Genomic DNA, 22,422 nt, shown 5'->3' with positions numbered 1-22,422 from the left:
GGCAAGCACAGGAGAAAGGTCCCCTTGGTGGTGGTCCTGGAACATGTGCAGCTGGTTTGTGTAGCTCGGAGCTGTTCATTTATCATATGTATATGCTGCCCTATAGCCCAAAGGCTCTTAGGGCAGCTCACAATAAGAATCATAAGCAACCAGGATAAAACTGGAGAGCCAGTGTGGCGTAGTGGTTAAGAGCATGGGACTGGGACTCAGGCGATCTGGGTTCGAGTCCCCGCTTGGCCATGGAGCCAACTGGGTGACTTTGGGCCAGTCACAGACTCTCAGCCCAGCCTACCTCACAGGGTTGTTGTTGGGGGGATAAGATGGAGGAGGAAAATGAGGTAAGCTGCCTTGAGCCCTTTGTAGGAAAAGGACAGGATATAAATCGTGGGGAAAAAAACAAAACCATAAGAATTAAAATAATAAAATGATCTGTATAAAAAATCTAGTATAATAAACAAAACAGAAAAACATAATAAGCAAGCAGCAGTAGCAGAATAAGGCCAGTGTTAAACAAAAACTTAGTTTGGCGATGTTAACTAAGTAGTGAAGGCACCAAGTGCACTTCTTTAGGGAAAGCTTTCCGCAGGTGGAGTGCAATGCAGCGAAGGCCCTTCCTGACATCTCCCCCTTCCCTTCATTAGGGGAGGTTCACAGAGAAGGGCCTCTGTTGAAGATGTTAGTGGTCTGGTAGGGATATATGGAGAAAGGATTTCCTTCAGATATTCCAGCCCCAAACTATTTAGGGCTTTGTGTGTTGATGTCAGAACTCTGAATTGGGCTTGAGCAGTAACAGGCGGGCAGCAGATGGAGGACCGGCATGATGTGTTCGTCAGTCCTCATTAGTAGCCATGCCGCTCTGTCCTGGATTAACTGCAGTGTCCAAACCGGCTTCACAGGCAGCCTCACATACATACATACAATACAGCAAATTAGGATTCTTATGGCATCATTTGGATCCAAGATCGAAAGTGCTGTTTCATAGTAATGTGTATCAGTTTGATGTGGCTAATGGGGCTGCATCTTTCACTTACTGAGTAAACTCGTGTTTATCCCGCACCAAAGGACACAAGTTAACTCAATAATTTAAGTCCACTCTATAAATTCTAATGCCATATTTAGCTTAAAAAACAACAACAGCCCAGCTCCACTCCTCTAAGCCTCCATATTAAGCAAACTTTGCAAAGCAGAAGTTCAGCAACCATGTTGGAAACCAATCCATGCTTTTCAAAGAGCATTGAAATTCATGCAAACTCAACATGGTGAAATGACTCAAGAGACATCAGTCAACAGAAGGATTTTCAGCAGCAATATATAGTCTTTCTCCAGACAGCTTAAATAATTGACCAAGAAAAAGCCAGCCATATTTATGTTCTCAAATCATGTTATGTATATTTCACCTACCTTCTCTTTCAAATAGTCAGCACCTTGCATATACAGTGAAAGTGGATGGACTCAGTTCAGAGATCAAATTGCTGGAGAATTAAGCAATTTGACTGAAAGGTGGGAAGGGAAGAGTCAAGGCTGAAATAAAACTTCTTAAATAGCTTTGAATAAAGACTAAAAATCGATTTTCTTCCCCGTATGCAAACAACAGCCATATAATAACTAGCCATGTCATTTCATAGGGCCAATATTCTGAGAGAAATTTCATGTGCATAATTACAGCACTCTGAATACTAATGCCAAAAGACATGGTAGCTACCCAATCGCTTGTCATCCCTGGGTAAGCAAGAGCAGAGTCTCCAACTTTGAGAGCAGCATATAAAAAACCATTTCAAGCCATTCCACTATTACAGAAATTTGTATCTTTCAAACATAAAGCATGCTTCCCTTTGGATGACTGATAAGCTCTCAGAGTGGAAGACAGAGCTTCTCTGAGGGCAATTTTAACCTTGGTTATGGGTAAGCTCATGGTTTTCTGTTTCGACTTTACATTTGAGCACACTGCTTTCAACAATGTTTTAACCTATCCTGATCCTCTTGAATACAGCTTAATGACCCAAACCACTTTGGCATTTAGTTCAATCTAGCTTGTTGGGCATTGATAGTATTAATCAAAACTCTTAGAGTGGAGGTTAAAGATGCTTATCTGAATGATCCTACCTGCTGAACATCATTTCACTGCAAGTGGAAGAAAACAACCTGTGAGCAAGCATGTCAGAATGACTTACATATGTAAATTTTCAGAGTGCTACCTACACCGATGTGCCACTGGGGCCACATGCCACCGTTTGTCCTTTACAAAGTACCACATTTTCTATTTCAAACAGACCTAGCATACTGTAATGCATTCTGGAAACCGATTCACTTCCAGAAGAGCAGATGCGACCTGGCACAGCCTCCAGACAAAAAACACAAATGCCTGTTTCCTATTGCCCTGGCAGAAAAGGTGCTCAAAGGGTGCAGGAGGCCTGGAAGGCAGAAAGCAGGGGGAATTCCAGTGGTCCTTCAGGTGTTTGGTAAGTGCGATTAAGAGCTATGTTTTATCATGCTATTTCTCAGAGCTCCAGCTAGCTATGAATAGACACAGGAATCATTCTGTAAGTTAAAGTGTTTATTGATGTGTTTCCAACTTTTTACATTCCCCACAGATCACACTAAGGAGTTTGTGGGTTAAGTAAATCTGTGCATAGTGGGAAGAGACATGGAAAGGGGTGGAGGATAAAGAAAAGTCACAGAAAATAGGAAAAAAAATACACCACAGGTTACCAGAACCTCCAGAATTTTTTAAAAAGCTGTGAGCATTAACATCAACTATACAAGCATTACAAAGACATGATGGTGAATGGAACAAGTTCCCTTGACACGTCAGTGCCCACTGATTCCCTTTGTTCTCCATTTATCCGTCATTCTCGCTTCTACCCACCCTAACCCCATCCCAGATAGAGAGCCCTTGCAATGATTCTTTGGCTCCCTAAATGCACACACCCTCCAGCACCAACCCCAGCTTTCTTGGGAAGACATATCGGACTCCCAATCCCGTAATGACCATGATTTACCATGAAGGGGTGGGGGGCTTGCTAGCACATTAATAAAGAGGGGCAGGCTTACACTAGGCAAGGTGCTAAAGGAGGCTGGTTCAGGCAGAAAGGACAAGATTGCAATCAGACTTAAAGGCTTCCAACTCTACAGCCAGGCTGCATTCAGAAAGCAAGGCAGCTGTGCAGTCCCAATGTGCACCAGCCATGACCTTGCTTTCCACTAAAAGGCCCTAAAATGGCAGAAGCATTTACCCTCCATACTTCGAGAGGGTCTAGGATTTCTGAAAACCAAGCCACATAGCAGCACAATCGCACAGGTCACTGGCATCTCAGAATCTATACAAGGTTTCCGTTACGAATTTTGCTGGTTGTTGTTATTCCCCATTCTCTTTTTTGTGACTTCTGGGGAAAAGATTTCTCTAAAAAGAAAAGAAAAAAGGAATACTGCTTTTATATATAAAAGCCAGAATGACCAAAGAGCCACAAGTGTCTTGTTTATACAATGTGGTTGGTACAAATGACCTTGAATATACAAGTGGTGTATCAGAAAGAAAACAAACATTTCTCATTTATACAGAGAACTTGTTATCAGACAATACAACAGCACTGGGATTTCTCTTCATTAGATTAGGTTTCTTAAAAAAGAAAAAAAAACTACATCTCAAATATCTGCAATAGATCCATTTTCCCATTTAAGGTTTATATATCATATATTGTTATATTATCATTTCCTCACCCATTTAAAAGAATGGAAATTGCAACTCTACAGTAGTAATTAAGTCTTAAATGTTCCAGGAGTTCTGAATGTAAGATGAAGTCCTCTTCAAGCGACAGTTGGTCAGTAGTTGATCCAAAATACTGGACCATTTTGGCCCTCCCTACCCAAAGCCTTTGCTGGCCAGGGCACCGCAGTTTCAACGTACTTTAAATCTGCATCTGCTCCAGGTATTTGTATGTTGGGTTCTCATAGCCATGATTCTGCATCTTGTTCAGATGCCGCTCCTCTGGGGTTAGCATTGGGTCAACCTTCAAGAAAACGAAGTTAACAGTCAGTGGGCCAGGAAGTGGTACAGTAACCTCACAACCACATGAAGCAATGTGGACTTATTGATGTAGACTTAAACGAAGGCATGAGTACCAGTCTTCAGCTTTGTCACAAGAAAATCTGCTTCCACCATCTCTACAGGACGCTGTCTCAAAACCAAACAAACAAGCTCTGCAACACCAATTCCAGCTGCTGGGAGTTTCTGTGTTCTACGCATGTGGGAAGCAAAGTATCAGGAGTTTCTTTTTCAAAAATCTGGTTTTGCTTTCTACACTTGCAGAGAACTGCCTTAACTATATATGGACACAGACGGCTAAACGAGCAAGGCAGCGCAAGTGAGAGATTCAACACTCCTAACATGCCACCTCTGCCCGGTCACCTTCTTCAATCCCACGTCCCCCATTCATTGTTCAGGCAATGCACCCCAAGCCCCCGCTCACCTCGACAATTCCATGGCTGATAGTTCCATACTGCCTCTTCCTCAGCATCACCAAGCTGATCACTATGACGGTGGCAATGGCAACAGCTATCACCAAGAGGCCAATGAGAGCACTGCTGCTGAAGCTGAAATCATCACGCAGGGAATTGACATTTTCCTGAAAAGGTGAGAAGACAAAGTGGAGGGACGGGTGTTTGGAAACAAACATTGGTAAACAGGCCTAGGAGGGACCTGGCTTTGGCATGAGATGCATCTGATAATGAACCTGCCCTGGTCACTGTCTAGATTGCAGTGGGTACCTTTAAAATACCTTCTCAGACACACCTACTATGCCCATGGCCCACCATACCTTCAACGTGCTCTATGTGGCCCAGGATATTTCTTGCTGAAAACTCCAGATCTATTTTTGGTTTGCAACATTTATAGTACCTCCGGAATTAAAAGGGGTGTACATAGTGACAAGGGTTTGAATTTCCCTAAAATCAAGCCTGGGTTGGTGGCCATATACTTACCGGCTCATCCACCAGTCCTCCAACTCGCTCAGGATTGAAAATCATTTCCTTCACATCAAGGGTTTCATCAATAACCTGAAAACAGTCATGAAGAAATTTTATACCAGGACCTAATGACAGACAGGGGAATACTGGGAATGGATTTGCTTAAAAAGTCACCTTTGATCTGCAAAAAAGAGCAACTTCTCCTGAATAAATAGCTAATTTACATGGTTATCACACACCTCTCTCATGCTCTCTAAAGGAGATTTCATACATTGAGCCAAATCCCACCTGTGGAAGAGCCTTGGAAAACTGATAAAGGAAGGCACTGGGTGTGAAGGAGACAGGGACCTTGCCTACAAGCCATGCTACAATGGCTGCATATTTAGCACCACTGCAGCGGGGCCCCACGTGCACACAAACACGCATACTCACAGGGACAGAGGCAAGAACCTTGGCCAATCTGAGTTCCCACAACCCAGGAAAAGTCCTTGCATATATCTGTGTGTGTGAGAGGACCCTTCATATTGGCACTGAACATTCTGCCACCAAGGGCCCCGGCACACACATTGTCATCACATCCTGACACTGCTGCCATACATCATGCAACGCACTGAGCAGACCGAAGTGGACTCTGGCATGGAGCACTGCATATGTTCAAAAACTATTTCTTGCGGTCAGTAATTCTTCTAACATCATGGAGTCGCCAGCTGGCTCTGCCTTGTGTGCGTTTTAAGCAGAGCTACATACATGAGGACATTTCACAGGACAAATCTGGCTTGAGTTTGATGAACTGGCTAGATCAATTTGACTTTACATAAGTTAACATTCACTGCTTTCACAGAGCGAACAGACAGGGCACGAACACGGTTCATCTGCATCTTGGCATAAGCCCTACAGTTACAGAATGCCCATTTCTCTTGTGGCACTTGTCCAAAGCTGCAGCCCCTCAATACAGCTGACAGATCTGTCTGTCAAATCTGTGCCGAAGTATCAAAGGGTTCTACCTTGTTAACCAGCTTGACAGGACTTTCTACAGTGAGGCATTGTTTTCTTCACCATCTTATCCTTCTGTCACTGACACAAACCAGAAACCTGCAGCAGCAGCATGTCAGAAAGCTGCTACTCCCTTGCACCATATGGTATAATGAACAGAATGACTGTCAAGCAAGAGGCTCAGAAGCAAGCAACAAAACTTTAGTCCCAGACTGAAGCGTTTCAGTGAAAAATACAAAAAAGAAACGTACCACGTTCTCATCCAGCTTGTTCTTGCTGTTAATTACTTTCTCTTCTGCTCCAATCAACCCATCAAGGTTCGCCATGCCAGACCCTGCACAAGAAGAACAAGTATAAGATCAGACAAAGGAATGGGCCACTTATCAGACCCCTGTGGCATCCAGGTGGTGCTGTCACCCTCATGCGAACCACAATAGGAACACTTCCTAGCTTCCTTTCCTTATGCAAGTATTAGAAGGACATCAACATGTTATGCTTGAGAGACAAACAATGGGCAATGAGCGAAGAGGCCTAGCAAGTGAGGCACACGTGATGGAAATGATGGCTCTTCTAGAAGGTCCAGTTGCACAGCTATTTTATTATTGACTGATATGATATGGCACGAAGCAATGAGAGTCCAGAAGTGCTGTCTCTTTCCCCAAGAGGTATTTCTGCCACAGCAGACTCTCCATCCCTTCAGAGAGGCTATGTATCAGCAGCTATCTGAGGACCAAGCCTGAAACTCATTCCAAGAAGGTCACCTACCGAACTCAGAAAAATAGAATCACAGAATAGTAGAGTTGGAAGGGGCCATGAAGGCCACTGTGTCCAACCCCCGGCTGTTGCAGGACACCAATTTATACCATCTCACTCAGATGGCTCTCCAGTTTCTCTTTGAATGTCGCTCGTGTGGGAGAGCCCAACTTAACGAGGTCCTGCCACGTACCTGGCTGAAGTCCAGATTCAATGTCAAGGGAGCAGCACATTAAATTCTGAATCAGCTGAAACCTTGCACATAATAATGGAGAAGGGCATCAACAAGACCGCTCTGCTGTAGTTGGGATCTGAACTACAAATCCCAACTGATCAGAATAGCAGAAGATACCTGTTGCAACCTCCAAATCACCCAAAACATGATGAGCAGCTGTTAATAAAACTCTGCAAAAAGCTAGCCTGTATTAAGATTTTACAGAAGGATCCAAGGCAGCCACTGGATTCTTTTGAGACTCTACACATATCTATGTCCTTCCACAAAAAGGTCATTATATTATAAAAACACTTCATAAATGGATCGCACTTCTTGCCCTACATTTGCTGGTTTCAGGCACACATGAATGCAACCTGTTATCTAGATTTCCTAAGGGAGGGAAACTGTTTTTGGAGCAACTGCTGAAGCACCAAGGTTTGGGGGGAAGGGTGTTGGCTTGCTTTTTAATTGACTGCAAATGTCAAAGCAATCTAGACAATGGTTCCTGAATTTATTTTTGCTCTTGTTCCCAGTTCTTTAGGAAATGTTATTTTGAATTCCAAGCACACTCCAGATTGTCCATCTTGCTTTTCAAGACTGCTGAGTACAGGTAACATACTGTGAAAGTTAATGATTAACAATTTCTAACAAGCTTAGGCCTAGAAGCCACTCCTAGTCAGCTCACTTCTAGGCATCTTCTGACTCCTCCAGTTCTCAGAGGCCAGTAGATGCTATAGGCTGGGAATTCAGCTGCTGTGACAGGTACCCTCAGATAGTTCTGCACTGTTTAACAGTCCTAAGTGGATTAGCACTCAGAAGGAAAGGTCTTTACATCTCACATACCTCTGAAAAGAAACTGCAGTAGTGTTATACACTATAAGAAAGAGCAGGGGGAAGGCAGAATCAAATATATCACATTTTACATCGACAGCTTAGCCAGGAATGGACTGCAAAATATCGTTTTCCCCTACATTTTAGTCAGTTACTTTGGCCAGGAGAGATGATGTTCACACTTATTAATGAAAACTGAAACAAAGATTTCAGAGATAGGAAGATGACTATAATTCATCCTATTGCTTCAGAATCCCTTGTTTCAAGGAATGAGCTAACAGAGGACTTTAAACTCTGCTTGTTAATGCATCAAGAACAGAACAGGTAGGTGACTTGTCTGCCACAATATAATCAAATGAAATCTTACATTTTGTCCCTCATCCCAACTAGGGAATCATTATGATTAATGTACAAATGCAAAGAAAAGCGAAATTCTCACACATAAAACTCAATTCCATCCACGACAGGACGACAGAACAAAAGATGCCTGATAAACTACACAAGACAGAGAGAATGAGTTTAACAAAACCTACACATCCCAAGTCCCAGTCCTCATCTGCAGCTAGCAGCCTGCCGATTTAATTTTGGCAGTTGCTAAGGTATGAGCAAATGGAGAACCAAATTTTAAAAAGCAAAACTTAGGACATTCTAATAAAGAGAAAAGGCTTGCCGGTCCTTAATGCAGCCATGGGGCTTTGGTTTCTAACACAGATTATGTTCAAAAGAGATCCAATATTGCAGTCAGGTTATTCGCTTTCTTACGGAACTGCTCATGGGAGTCAGTAAAATCAAGACCACACAACCCCACAAGAGAAACTGCAGGAGCAGAAACAGAATGCACACGGCTATCCAATCATGATGAACCATGCAGAAGGAACTTGCAACAAATACTACAGAAAACCAGAGAGGTTTTCTAAGTAAACGTGGAATATTAGGAGACACATTCCAACAGGTCAGCCGTCCTCCCTCACTGCCTCCAGCACCACCACGCCTCCTCCTGCAGTACCTAGTGCTTCTGTAACACTGTGTGCCGGTATTTCATACAGAAGTGCTTTATACAGATTCTGAGCAGAACAGTACATTCAAAACATGAGGCGGTGTTTTATCAGAATTCCCAGGGGTCTGACCACCTCAAGTTCTGCCTCTCCATATGAAGTCCCTTATCCTAATCAAGTCGACAATGTAGAACAGATTGCCCGTAGGTGGGGGAAACGATCGGATGAAAAGAATATTTTATTACATGTACCTCTAAACCAAACTAATTCAAATATATAGCACTACCCCCCACATTTGCTACTACAAAACTGGAAAATGTTCCAAACTCTTCTACCTAAACCAAGTAGCACCAATGTTGCTGAACACGTAACATTCACCATTATCAAAACATTTGTCAACAAAACAAGAGTCTGTTAAACAGGACAGCCGATTCATTTCTGAAGCTTTATATGAGCAGGAGAGAGAGAGAGAGAGAGAGAGAGAGAGAGAGAGAGAGAGAGAGAGATGGCACTGATGTCACGAAACTAAAAGCTAAAGCAATTAAAACACACTGAAAAGGCGGGGGGCATGATAGAAAGCATTTAGAGGGATCAGCTTAGAACCAACCTTTTTTCACTGGGTGGTACAAATCCGGCTGAGAATCTATAGCAGAAGGAAAAAAACAAGAACAAAAACAAAAACAAAAAATAGCAGAGAAAGGAGATTAAGAGGGGAGAAAAGAAAAAGGCTTGTCGTGCAATTTTTGTTTTGGATCCTGGGCTACATTCAGGTTAGAAATTAAAAACAAGTTTCTCTTACCCCAACATATGACCACCAGAAAGCAAGGAAAAGGCATTTCTAGTAAGCTTGTAGCAAGTAATGAGGTTAAGCTCTGAGCTAAGGGCCCAGTGACTTGAAAAGAACCAGGAATTGAAAGGAACTGGGAATTAATTCATAGTCAGGCTTAAAAACAACCCATGGGAGAGAGCAGGTCTACAAATATTCACAAAGTAAATGAAACCTAAATTCAAACAAGCAATTAAGAATTGGTAGCATCTCCGTGTGACATTGAAAGCAACGAAAACCACTTAGTCTACTTATTCTTACATCACAAGAAAATATGGTACCTAGTACAATATTGAGGGCAAGTGCATTTATTATTCTGAATACCACAGAAAGGCATGGATTTAATTTGGGACAGATATAGCAGCATGCTCTGCAACAGCCCTCCCCAACCTGGTACCTTCCAGGTTTTTTTGGAACAACTCTAACATTCCTGATCACTGGCTATGCTGGCTGGGGATGCTGGGAGCTCAAGTCCAAAACATCTGAATTGAACCACGCTGGAGAAGGTCATGCTATACTTATGTGCTCACAGTACCACATACCTTCATTTTCTGATGAGGCTGGGAAAGTTTTCACCTGGAATGGACGGAAAGGTTTACCATCAAAGAGTGGAGATTCATCACTTTCTTCAGAACTCACACGGACGTCCACTTGGGATTCTGAGATAGAAGAAGTAAACTGGTCCATGTCAGCCCGCTGTTCTTGGAGCAGCTCATCTGTAAGAAGAGAGTCAGGATGACAATCTTTGATAGACAAAACAATCATTTTGTGGCAACCTAAGGATGCATGGCATGGCGACTTGCATTGCAAATAAGCTACATGGAGTGGATTGATTAGGCTTGCTCTTCCTCGCTTTTCCCCACCCTCAGGTCCTCCAGCCCATATCCTAGGGCCTGGTGCAGCAGAACGCAACTTGCCTCTCCCTCACCATGCCAACCCCAACCTTTCTGCTTGCATTTTTCTTCTTGCAGCCCCATGCGACTGTCGGTGACAGCTGCTCCACCAATGCCCAAACAGCACTGCGGAACAACCATCTCTGCTTTCTCAGCCACTTTTCTTTTTCCTGCAGGAAGTGTGTTTGTGTGTGGCATACATGAGCACAAGTTTGTTTTTTAAAACATTTGGTCCTTTGTAGGTACACACCTATGGCTGCGCTGCCTGAAACGTGGGGTTGTTCTCATGCAGTGTCCTAGAAAGTCTATGATGTCAAAGTGCAGGCGGCAACATGCATGGACTGATCAAGTGAGACTTTGCACACACTTGAAAAGCAAAGTAGCAAAGGCTTTTTTCCCCCTTGGAAGGGGGTGCCAGGTATGTAGCCACTACTGGCATGGCGTATGGGTGCTCTGACTGCTCAGTAATAATATTCAAGTTGTCTTCAGCCAACCTGTGTCTTCAGAGCATAGATACTAACCAATCTCATTCTGGATTTCTTCAGCCACATAAGGTACTTTGTAGAGCAGGGACAGGCTTTGATTCATCCTCTCCTCTATTACACGAAGATGGGTCATCACCTACCGATGGAGAATTCACGTAATTAGCAGATCAGTACAATTTTTAGCTTTAAAACTTGAGGAATTATTAAGATTGTTTGCACTTGCATTACTGTTGCTTTACATGAAAGGATACAATAAAACCACATAAATTGGAACCCTTAAGAGAACTGGGAAGAACAGAAATGCTCTAGCATCTTAGGCTGCGATCCATCTATCTAAGTAGTAGCTCCTGGAACAGCCACTTCTGCAATGCTTCCTGGAGCTGTTAAGTATGGGAGTAAAGAAACTGGCCTTTCTTTGTTCCAAGCATCTCTTACCCACTGAAGTTCCTTTTTAATTAACGTGATCCATAAGGTTAGGCATGTTCATGGTCTGGCTTTAAAGCACATTGGCTACTGGCATCACCACATCTGAAAGAAGGTACAACTGCAAACAGGTGAAAGACTTTGCTCCTTCTGACAGGGGGTAGGACTAGTGACCCTCAAGGCGCCTCGCAGTTCAAACTTCTATGTGGATGGCATTGCTTGCCAGGGGGATACTTGCAATGTGATGCTTTGTTCACATGATAACTTTCGTTGCAAAGACCGCGTGTATCTAATTCCAGTGAACAGGCAGATCTGAGCGGCAGGTCCGTCACTCTGCCATATTCAAGGGAGTGGTGAAGCTGGAACTAGCCACAGCATCAGACACTTTCTTATAGACACACATTATCTAAATAACACATAATTTCTGAAAATTTTGAAGCCTGAGTAAGCACTGAAAGGCTTTAACAAAACATGTTACACTAAAATGATTGCTGCTAATTGAATCCCTTCTCAAGTGTGGAAGACTGAAAACTCCATTCTGGAGAAATTAGAGTCCACAAGGACTGACTTTTCACACTGTATGATATTATTTAGTCAATGCAGTACTCCTTTTACCTACTTTTACTAAAATATTCAACATAGGATCTTGGTTGCATATTATCCTCTCAAAAGAGGATAATATGTCCGCTCAAGTAGTAAAAGAAGTATTTTTAAATTTGCATCTACAGCTGCAGATCCAAGGACTACTTATTCTGCTACTACAACTGGCATCATTTTCTAACCACATAATAACTTACCTAATCAACATATTTTTTTCCCAAAAGGAACATGTAGCTTTAAAATGTTTTTTCAAAGCAGACACACTAAATTCTTATTATGTGGAAAATAATATTGGTCTTCATGCAGCGATTTGTCTGGACATAAGAGCAAGGTGTGGTTTCCTGCTACACAAACCAGGTTCCTGTTTTTGTAGGCAACAACTGTTCTGCTGTTGGGGCTGGCTTCTTAAATTTATGGCTACTGTGTGTTTGACCTGTAGAGGGTGCTGCACTTTAACAGATTATATGGACTTGATAAGGAATATATTAATCTGGATGACCAAACTGGTAGAACACCCATGAACTCAAGGGACCTGCTTTGATCATCTGACATATATTTGCCTTAAAAGATGAAAGCAATTAATTATTCTGTGTGGCAGCCTGTTAATCTAATACCAGGGTAAGCAAAAATATTTTGGCCTACAGCTCGCATCAGGCCTAGCCTGCATAGTTAACATTGAGGGATTTGGGGAACTGTAGGCCAAAACATCTGGAGAGCCAAAAGCTATCTCCACAGTCAAATTAAAGCCAAAATATAAAAGAGAATTGAATGGTATCATGAATATTTCTTGAAGCCAACTGGTCAACAGTGCAGCCTATACTAAGAATTACAGCACCTTTAAGATTTTATGGTTTAAGCATCCACCCACTTTTGCTTTTTGCTGAGGTTCATCCTTCAGTTCTGCAACTAAAGCAGACAGGCAACATAATTCAATGGGAAGTAACTACTTAGACCCTTTAGCAGTCTTGTGAAAGCAAAGACATATACACGCACATGTGCTACATAGAAGTAAGACAAAATGTAGCTACAGCAGTGACCTTGTGTGGCCTTGGTAAAGGCCTTTCCATGCACCCCATTTTTTAAATTTCTGTCCTCTTAGTTATGGATAAGACAACCAGAGTTGTAAAACAAGTTTCACAAAAGTGCCCAGAAAGACAATATAGTGCATTAGCAAGTGAGACGAACATTTTGTTTTGTTTTGTTAATAGCCACATGGAGCAGTTCTTAGCGATGAAGCCTCAGATAAGTGAAATGCTAGCACGCCCTCCCTCAAGCTAGGATAACCCTAAGACGAATGATGGATGAGTTGTGACAGGTACCAAAATCAGCAAGAACAAAAGGACACTTTCTAATTCCAAGGAACAGGCTGCAATCAACAAACCAACAGGACAAAGGCACACAGTCAAAATATAAATGCCACAAACTGGCACTGTACCAAAAGTATATGAACTCGGTTAAAAAAAAGTGATCACAAAGGTTCCAGCTGCTGCCCAAAGGAATTCCACAAGACACAACACTGGTTAGTGTGAGCGAGCCCAAGCACTGGTTGCCCAAAACGGGTTGCTGTGCTGTGCAAACCTGGCCACCACGCAGCTTCTTTGCAGAGCAGGTTAGTGTGATGTGCAAATGCAGCCATTGAAACATCAGCAGCATCTTGCATTTATATCCCAAGGTGGCTTGAATAGCTCCATTTTATCCTCATGGCAACAACCATATGAGGTGGATTAGGTTGAGCGAGTGACTGGCCCACAGTGGCCCAGTGAGCTTCATGGCTGAATGGGGACTAGACACTCCAGCCACCACCCCAGAAACCATAATTACTATTCACTACGTTTTGTCAGGATTAGACAAAAAGGGCAATTGTAGCTGATCAAGAAATGTAACAAAACCTTCCAATCTCCTTGTAAGGGTGACTGAAGAGAGGAAAGCGGGAAGCATGTGATCTCAAGTCTTGTTGCAACATTTCCGGGCATAATATCTTGAGCTAGCTTCACAGTTGAGCATAAGAGTAGAAGTGGAGACAAACTGCAAGTCACAGCATTTGGCAATGATGCATCCAATAGTGGAAGAGAACTGGATGCTGCTCTTCAGTGCACAAATGCAACACGGTTAAATGTTTCAGATATCCTCTTCAATTCTGCATTCAGCAGGGATAGATCCTAGGAGCCTAGGAATGGCTATGGGTATTAGATAAAATGCTTCCTAGGAATCTTCTATACCTGTGATTTCATCTGTGCAGCCTTTTCTGGGTCAACAGCCAAAACATGCTGATAATGGCGGATCGTGTGCAAACGGTCTTTGTTCTCAGCACGGACATAACGCTTCAAAGCTTGGAGGATACGGTGGGGCTGCAGAAATTAGAGAAAACTGGTGAGCCAGATAGAGAATGGAAACATTTCCAATTATATCAGCAGGATACATTATGATCCCATATAATTTACCTACAGAGTAAGTCAAAGGACTCTGATTCTAATTCCTCAAATAACATGGCTTCACAGTGGGCATGAAATATATGAGCTGCTGCAATACTATAAGGTAAGAAGTAAGAGCTAAGCCAAGAAGACATATATGGGCAGAATTCACATTTATAGTAAAAGCCAGCAGTTATTATACTAATGTGGTGCACCAACCCACTGTATTAGCAATGCACACAAACTGACTGCCTTCACAGCATCTCTACTGGTGCTTGTCTTTCTCCAGAGGTCTTCTCTCACCAGCTGCCAATGCTTGCTCCTCTCCCAGACCTAATGACAGCTCTACTATAGTAATGCATTTGAAACATTCCAGGAGAACATACCCGCGGAGGATCAGTCTGCAGAGCAACTAGATAATTTTCTAGGGCAATGCGACGGCGGTCATCGAGCATGGCTTCTACGCGAGCTAGATGAGTCTCCACAAGCTGTTGCTTCTCACTGGCTGCTTCTTTCTCCAGTGATTTAGCCATTGCCTGGAATCTCTGCAGAAGCAAGATACTGTTATAATCTTTGTTAACTGGTGGCAAAGAGCTGAATTAATGCTATCCAGTTGGCTACTGCAAGATACATTGATCAGTTAGTAGCTGCAAAATGTGAGAAGATAGCTTTTGCTTCTTTACACCCGGAGTATGATTCTCCGCCATAAGCAGAAACCTGATTTCTTATTGTGATAGAAAGCAATCTGAAGACAGCAATGGGGAAAACACTATTTAGGATTGGTTTATTTGTACCAATTCTCTTCCAAAGTTCTTCAGCTGGCATGAATCCACTTCTAAGGCAGCAGTACTGAAAAGACACTTGAGCCTATACTCTCAAAAGAAACATCACTTCTTTAGCAGAAGAATAGTTTTTCACCCTGATGGCTTTCCACTAGCTTTGCACAAACAGAAACTTTGCATCTTCAAACAAACCACATCTGAGCAGTCTCAAATGAAGACACCATGGCTGGATTCTGTTTTGGCAAGGCTACTGACATTCTGAGGACTTGCTTTTATCTTGTCTTATTAGTTAGAGGAAAAGTGCATTGTGAGACTCACCAATCCAAAGGACGGAAGAAGGCCCCCCATAAAAGAAGACATGCCCAAACCAGCAACTAGCCAGTGGAGACATTTAGCTGGGCAGTCCCATTCTGAGTTAGACAGATTATTATAGCAAGAATCCATATGTTCCGAAATCATAAGAATAGTATCTTCAAGCTCCAAGAACAAATAGTTCCCCTTTCTCAAGAGATGCACTGGTTTACCTGCATGAGAGTTTGTCTCTCTGCCTTCGGGAGATTCTTGGCTTGATGTTCTGCTTCTTCCCATTCCTTTTTAACCTAAAGAGTTCAGAAAGAGTTTTAAAAACGGTCCATCCAGTCATATATGATGGATTCCAAACTAGGAGAGCAACTTAATTTTGGATATTTAATACCATGCTATTCAGTATAACTCCAAGAGCATCTCTCACTATGATATTATAAAACAACAACTTGCCAGTGACTTTAGGGAGAGCTAGAGAAAAACCCTACAATGAGCAGAAGTTCTAATTTAATTAAACTTACAGAGTACAAGCTTACACTGTCCAGAAGATAAGATTAAACTTTAAAAAGAGGTTCTTGACAAAACTGAAACGTAACACCTGGCATCAATGGCAACAAGAAAGCTGGTTAGCTACAACAAAGCTGCTAAACTGAGTAAGATGAACAAGATTAGCAACACTGCAGTTCAGAGGAAACTTACTCGGTCCATGCGGTTGTGGTGTCGAACCTCTAGTTGTTCTTTTGCTTTCTGGAAGCGGGCATGTTCATTGTCATCAGCTGGTGTTTCAAAGTAGACATCCACTTCATCAGTAGGTGCAGGGGTGGGAGGAACTGGGAAAACAATAAAATAAGGGACTCAGTGTGTCAATGGCCCTAGATTAGGTAGCTGCTGCCACGAATAAAGGTTCCAGGGAAGGGAAAATGTTTTGCCAATTGATCTTCTCAAAAGAAATACATAATCTAACTGTCCATTCCAGGATTCCATTTTGGCTTCTATCAATAGCCAATTTTCTGCAGCACCTTAAACCACACTATTACAAGCCAGGTAATATATTGGGGTGTCTCTAAATATTTCCCAGTTCTTGACATGAAGCACATACAACACAGGATCAGTAACTAAAGCCATTGTTAAGATTGCTGCTTTCCCCTCTCCCAAGGTTTTTTCCTGTAATACAAAACTGTGTACATTTGCTGATAAATGTAGCTACATCCAAATAGTAATGAAACACCCAGATTTGTTTGGCAGTTCAATCCCAAAGAGAGATTACACCCTTCAAGCTTCATTTGCCTCCATCAGCCTTACCAGGTGATAGGCTAACAAAAAACAGGTATGCAACACATCAAAGACAGCAAGACAAGTCACAACTGGAGGGCTAGTAGGGCAGAAGCCCTAACATTTTAAAAACGGGGGGAAAAAACATGAAAGGTACCATATTTGTGCCATTGTAAAGCTGGCCAAATTCACACTAGTTGTTCCTTCAGTGAAAAGTCAGTATGCCTTTGAACAAGATTTCCTGAACCACTGTGAAATACTGAGCAATTAGCATCAAAAACCAAGAACCACTAAACTGGAACCAAGGTATCTAAAGGCTTGCCATACAACCCTGCTTCCGTGACCACAGAAAGAATTCTAACTTGGTACTTGAACCCACAGCTCTTTTACTCCAACACAGAAAAGAGGTATTAAGTAAAACAGTGGTAAGGCAGCACATAGTGCCCATGCAAAAGGACATTATTTCTTCATAAGTGGGAGCCAAAACTAGATGTGTTTTATCCTGTTTACTATTTTTGAGACAGGCTTTGATACAGGCCCCCAATTTCCATCCCCAAAGCCTTCTGGAATGGGACAAACCTTTGTCCTGAAAGCCCCTGGCATCTGCATCTTTTATTCCACCACTTCAATCAGATCAACCCTTCAAAAGCATTTGCCTGGAATCCATTTTGTAAACGGGATTATTGCTGTATACACTGACTGCCAAGCCCTAAGAAGCACAAAAAGTCTTTCAAAAAGGTCCCTGCAACAGCCAAAATGGAAGTGCTGGAATTCAACAATAGGTTAATTTTTGTGGGAGGTTGTATTGCAAGAGCTAATATAAATGGTGGCAAAGGCCTCAAGCAATCAGAGTCATCAGGCTGTGCCCGTATTTCTAATGGTGCAGAAAATGAAGCAGACTCTTACTTGGACAAAAAATAAAAAAGAACACTAGCAAAAATCTCTACCAGTTGTTCTCTAAGATGAAGAAGTTGGTTGAAGCATGAGAAAGGCAGCAAGAAAAGAGGCCAAATAAGGTGAATCAGGATCACAGGTTAACCATTCCCTGGAAGAGGATTTACTGAGCCTTAACCTTGTAAGGGCAGGATGTGTTTAGAGTGGCAGACGAGTATGTGAGGGAAAGCTAGTCTTCCCTGCCTGCAGAAATGTAGGCTGGGCATAAAACCTAAAGCAGCACAGAGACAGGGAGAGATTACTGCAGGACAGACACCACTTCAGCAGACACCAGAATCCATAGGACAAGGCTACACACAGCTCTTTCCTTGACCTGGTCAAGGAAGAGGAGACAGACAGGACAACAGCTTGCTGCAAGAGGGCCAGTGGGAGGCAGGACTTACTCATCTTTTTACACACAGCCATACAATATTCCTCTGACTCAAAATTGTTCCTGTTGCCTCCGCAGCCTCCATATATAAAGCGAATGCACTTTTTCTTGTACATGTCGAAGTACCAACGAGGCATCACAGCCCGGCAGGGACCTGTCATCGCCTCCTGGGAGCAGACAGCTGTGTGGGAGATGGTTAAAGCATCAGCTGGTGACAAGCACAGCTTTGCTAAGCTAATTCAACAGCAATGATGGCTCTAGGTCAGTCTTAGCTGAAACATTGACATTTGCCTGGGGCACTGCAGATCTATCATCCACAAACTTCCATTTTTCCCACCACTCAAAAAAAATATAAAAACTTTGCTTGGGGCCAAAGGTAGCATCAGGGGCAGCAGAGGTATCTCACTCAACTTGACCTGCTCTACTTCCACCAAGAGTAGGAGGGGAAAGGTGGGCCAGATGACACCATGCAAGCTCCCATCCAGTCAGTCCATGCATAAAACTTTCTCTCAGGCAGGTTAGGCAAAAAGGCAGGCTGTGTGGCAAGAAATAGATTCTTGCTGATTCAAAAAGAGGTGGCATTGGTGCAAGGGGTGCCCCTTAATTGCCCAGTTCCTTGAACCCAGGCATTCCACTTTCTAAACCATTGGTAGCTGTCTGCTATCAATGTTTCTCAGCAGCTGCTTCTTTAAAACCATGCAAATTATGGAAGCTGAGAACTGATGACATTCCTAAGCCACTAATACCATTTTAAGAACATGAAATAGACATATTGTTGTGACAACTTAGTTTTGTCCTGACTGGGGTGGGGAGCATATCTATCTTACCCAAGTGATGAAGAAACAATGTAAGAGAATCACATGAGCTCGGTGTCCTCTCACTGACTGTGTTGTACAGGTAGAACAGACCATCAGCACAGCAGGAAGCTAGCACTTCCTACCGCAAGCCCAGAAATGAGCTGAAATGCTTGTTTTCAGGAAAGGATAGGTTAGCAGAGCTCTCTTCCATAAGTTCCGTTGATCTAGTTCCAGAAACAAGTATTCTTTCACTCATTTCAGGGGTTGCTCTGAGACGCGTTCACTTCCAGTTGTGCTGATGGTGGGTCCCAACAGTGCATGAGCAGTACTGGATACTGTAGCAGATACAACAGCCGCAAGCTGGCATGTGCCCCACCTCTAACAGGAGGAGCGCTTACATCCATATTTGCCCAGTCGCCCCCTGAGATCGGCGGGAGAGGCCCTTCTCCGGGAGCCCTCCGTGAGAGAAATTAGGAGGGTGGCTACTCGGAGAAGGGCTTTCTCAGCGGTGGCGCCTAAGTTATGGAATGCGCTCCCCAGAGAGGTCCGCCTGGCGCCGTCGTTATTTGTTTTTCGGCGCCAGGCTAAGACCTTTTTATTTAAGCAACATTTTAAATGCTAAATACAATTGAATTTTATCTGGCCAGGGCGGCTTATTTTATAATGTGTGTTTTAATTAAGATTATTTTATATGGATTTTAACTTGTTTTATCTATGTTGTAAGCCACCCCGAGGCTTCGGCGAATGGGGCGGCATAAAAATGTTTTAATAAATAAATAAACAAACATCTGGAGGCAAAGGGATAGCGGCAGAGTAAAACAGTTGTGGATGTCTTGTTCATGACAAAGACACTCAACTCTAGTTCCTACTATGGTGGAAGACCCATGCGCCGCTCCTATTTGGTCTGCATAGCAATCATCTGACAGTGTTTCTTCATTCAAAACACCCAGAAACAAGGATGTCAGGCAGAAGCAGACCAGTCATGGGAGCCCCTGCATGCAGTATGGAAAGGGTATTGAACTCTAGTAAGAACTGCAATTCTGTGTTTCATAAAGCACGGTCTGCAGCAGCCCTGGGATCACTGAAAAGGAATTAGTCTACAAATTCCAACTGCTGTGAAGCCGGTGACCTCCTGGCACCAGGAGAGGGTGAGGAGGGAGCAGTGGGGAGAACTAATATCTGAAAGCCAAGCAAGATGGCGGGGGCATGTGTGTGTGAGTGTGTAGGAGTAGAACATGACACACTGTGTATGTTTGCAGAAGCTTGGGGAACACACCCAATGTTGCTAACAGGACCTGGGGCGGTAAGCAGAAGATCAGTACATTTCAGAGGGAAGGTTGAACCTGAGCATTTCTTTCAAGCTCTGAAGCAGCAGTATGGATAGCATTCGGTACTCCAATGTATTTGAATGGAAATTTGGAAACAGGTTTGACTGATTGTTGGTCAGCAGGCATCGTATGTCTCAGACTCAAGTGCGGGGAGAAATTGCCTGCAATGAGTGACACAGAAGTACTTCTCCACTGTCCCTCTGGCAATTAACATATTCAAAAGAGAGAGCTGCTGAACTGGAAATGGAACATTCAACATATGGATTGCCAGGATCAATAGACAGCTGCGGGAAGAGACAGAAACGGAAACGCTGCAGTGCAGCCTGCTTACCTTTCACATCGCTCATTATTTCCTTTTCAGAGAGAGACTTTTCATTGCTTGGTTCAGTCGGGGGCTCCTCATCGTAATCTTTATAGCCATCATAATAGTAATCCCGATCCACCACCACTTCTTCTTCGTTTTCCTCTTGCTCTTCATCCTCATCCCCATCCATCTCCACAACTGCTGCTGTGATCTCCTCTGTATCTGCCTCAGTAGGCAGCTCACTGGAAGGCATGCAAGCAAACGGGTGATACAACAATCCCAAGCTGGCCTGTGCCCACTTTCGCCGCCCACCCTTGCAGGCAGCGCTTGAAGGGAACGGGCAAAAACTTCTTACAACTATGGCTCTTATGGCAAGCAGTGGCTTTTTGGATGCCTACTTTCAAAATGGGCTTTTATTTTATGAATTGGATCTCTATGTTATAGATTTTTAGCAATATGTATATGCATCATAGATACTACAGCGCTAACACAAACTCGAGGGCCTTCATGGCCCCTTCCAACTCTGCTATTCTATGAAAAACAACACTTGATCGTGCCAAATAGAAAAGGGTTGCAGGAAAAGTTCGTCCTTTTGAACAGGGTGAGAAAACAGGAGACAAAAGACCATGGAGTTATAAAACATTGAACTCAGTAGTAATAGTATTAATAATAATAAAAAAGTCTTTGGGTATGCATAAGACAAATACACCAAATACTGCACACAAGCTAAGAATCATAACAATGTAACATTTAACCATGAAAGAGTTCTACCCTAAATAAAACCTAAAAATAATTACAAATGAATACACTAAACAAAATAGTTCCACTTTACAGCCCTTGATATGGAATCAACATCTTCAGTAATTCTCCAATTCTTCCCTGCACCAAACTCAGTGTTTATCAGAAAATACTTCTAACAGAACATGGATAATGAAAACTAAATATTACCTTTTGTAACTGTCATAGTCTTCATCTTCCTCCTCCTCCTCCTCTTCCTCCTCCTCCTCTTCAGAAAGTGCTTCATCAACAATTTTGGCTTGAGGGCAGCACACATATTCAGTGCCATGGAACTGGTCTACTCCACAAGGAAGCAACATGCCATAACTATGCAGAATTACCCCTTCAGTCAAACAGGCCTACACAGGAGGAATTAAAGCAAGATTAAAATGGCATCCATAGACCGCTGACATCAAACATTTAATGGCTGCTTTATACATCGTCTAGTTCGGTGTAAGCTGAAGATGGCCACAGTGGAACAGTCTGCCAAAAATGCAAACTGTTTTAAAGAAGCAATCAGTGAAAGATGCTTCATGCTAGGACCTAACAGTGACCGAGGAAGCCGAACTCTGCAGTCATACATCTTGCTGTTGTTCACTGTGATACATTTTTCAGCTGGGCTGAGTCCTAGAATGTCAATAAACTTCGTTCAAGGTTTAATATGCACATTTTAAATGAAACCAAATTATGCAATTCAGAATAGATCTACGTATGGAGAACATGTAATAGCTGTGTGTTTAAAATCAAGGGAGTGAAGTGATGAGCCTTCCTAGCATGCAAGCTGTGAGCATGTAAAACGATTCTCACATAAAGATTTCAAAGTTTTAATAGTTCAGTCTTCCACAAATTTGGATAAAAGTATCTCGTGTTCCAAGTCTAGCACGTGTCCCCCTGAATAATTCTTTCATGGCCAAGGAGCCCCTGATGGAGCAGAACTGCACTGTTAGTACAGGCGTAACATACTTAGATGGAACTGGCACAAGCAGGGAGTTCTCAAACTGGCTAACCTAATGAAACCACAATTTTTAGTTATGAAATTATGATGGGTTGTTGTTTTAGTTAGTAAATCAGACTGAACACTGATTTAGGACCATGATTTCAGCTGCTTTGTTTTGATGGCTCAATAATGCTTAAGTTCGGTACCAGGAA

General features: G+C 42.8%; 1 protein-coding gene across 5 annotated transcripts in view; it reads right to left on the bottom strand.

Moving 5' to 3' along the window:
• Positions 1-2,539: 2,539 nt before the first annotated feature.
• APLP2 (amyloid beta precursor like protein 2) overlaps positions 2,540-22,422 on the bottom strand; it is a 49,407-nt gene continuing 29,524 nt past the window's right edge. Inside the window, exons 5-19 of one of the 5 annotated variants that reach the window (XM_044439444.1) lie at positions 21,445-21,632; positions 20,524-20,738; positions 18,081-18,248; positions 16,171-16,301; positions 15,693-15,767; positions 14,773-14,931; positions 14,195-14,323; positions 10,989-11,088; positions 10,117-10,290; positions 9,356-9,391; positions 6,207-6,289; positions 4,978-5,052; positions 4,467-4,622; positions 3,905-4,007; positions 2,540-3,400 (exon numbers count right to left, since the gene is read on the bottom strand). In XM_044439444.1, the coding sequence (XP_044295379.1) occupies positions 3,906-4,007; positions 4,467-4,622; positions 4,978-5,052; positions 6,207-6,289; positions 9,356-9,391; positions 10,117-10,290; positions 10,989-11,088; positions 14,195-14,323; positions 14,773-14,931; positions 15,693-15,767; positions 16,171-16,301; positions 18,081-18,248; positions 20,524-20,738; positions 21,445-21,632 (1,791 nt within the window). In that variant the 3' untranslated portion in view covers positions 2,540-3,400; position 3,905. Of the gene's footprint in view, positions 4,008-4,466; positions 4,623-4,977; positions 5,053-6,206; positions 6,290-9,355; positions 9,392-10,116; positions 10,291-10,988; positions 11,089-14,194; positions 14,324-14,772; positions 14,932-15,692; positions 15,768-16,170; positions 16,302-18,080; positions 18,249-20,523; positions 20,739-21,444; positions 21,633-22,422 lie in introns of all 5 variants that reach the window. The other 4 variants (XM_044439443.1, XM_044439446.1, XM_044439445.1 and 1 more) reach the window with 4 other exon arrangements.

This window comes from Varanus komodoensis, unplaced genomic scaffold, assembly GCF_004798865.1.
Source record: "Varanus komodoensis strain SLA01 unplaced genomic scaffold, ASM479886v1 scaffold35, whole genome shotgun sequence".
NCBI classification, from domain to species: Eukaryota; Metazoa; Chordata; class Lepidosauria; order Squamata; family Varanidae; genus Varanus; species Varanus komodoensis.
This window is presented reverse-complemented; position numbering and strand designations above follow the sequence as displayed.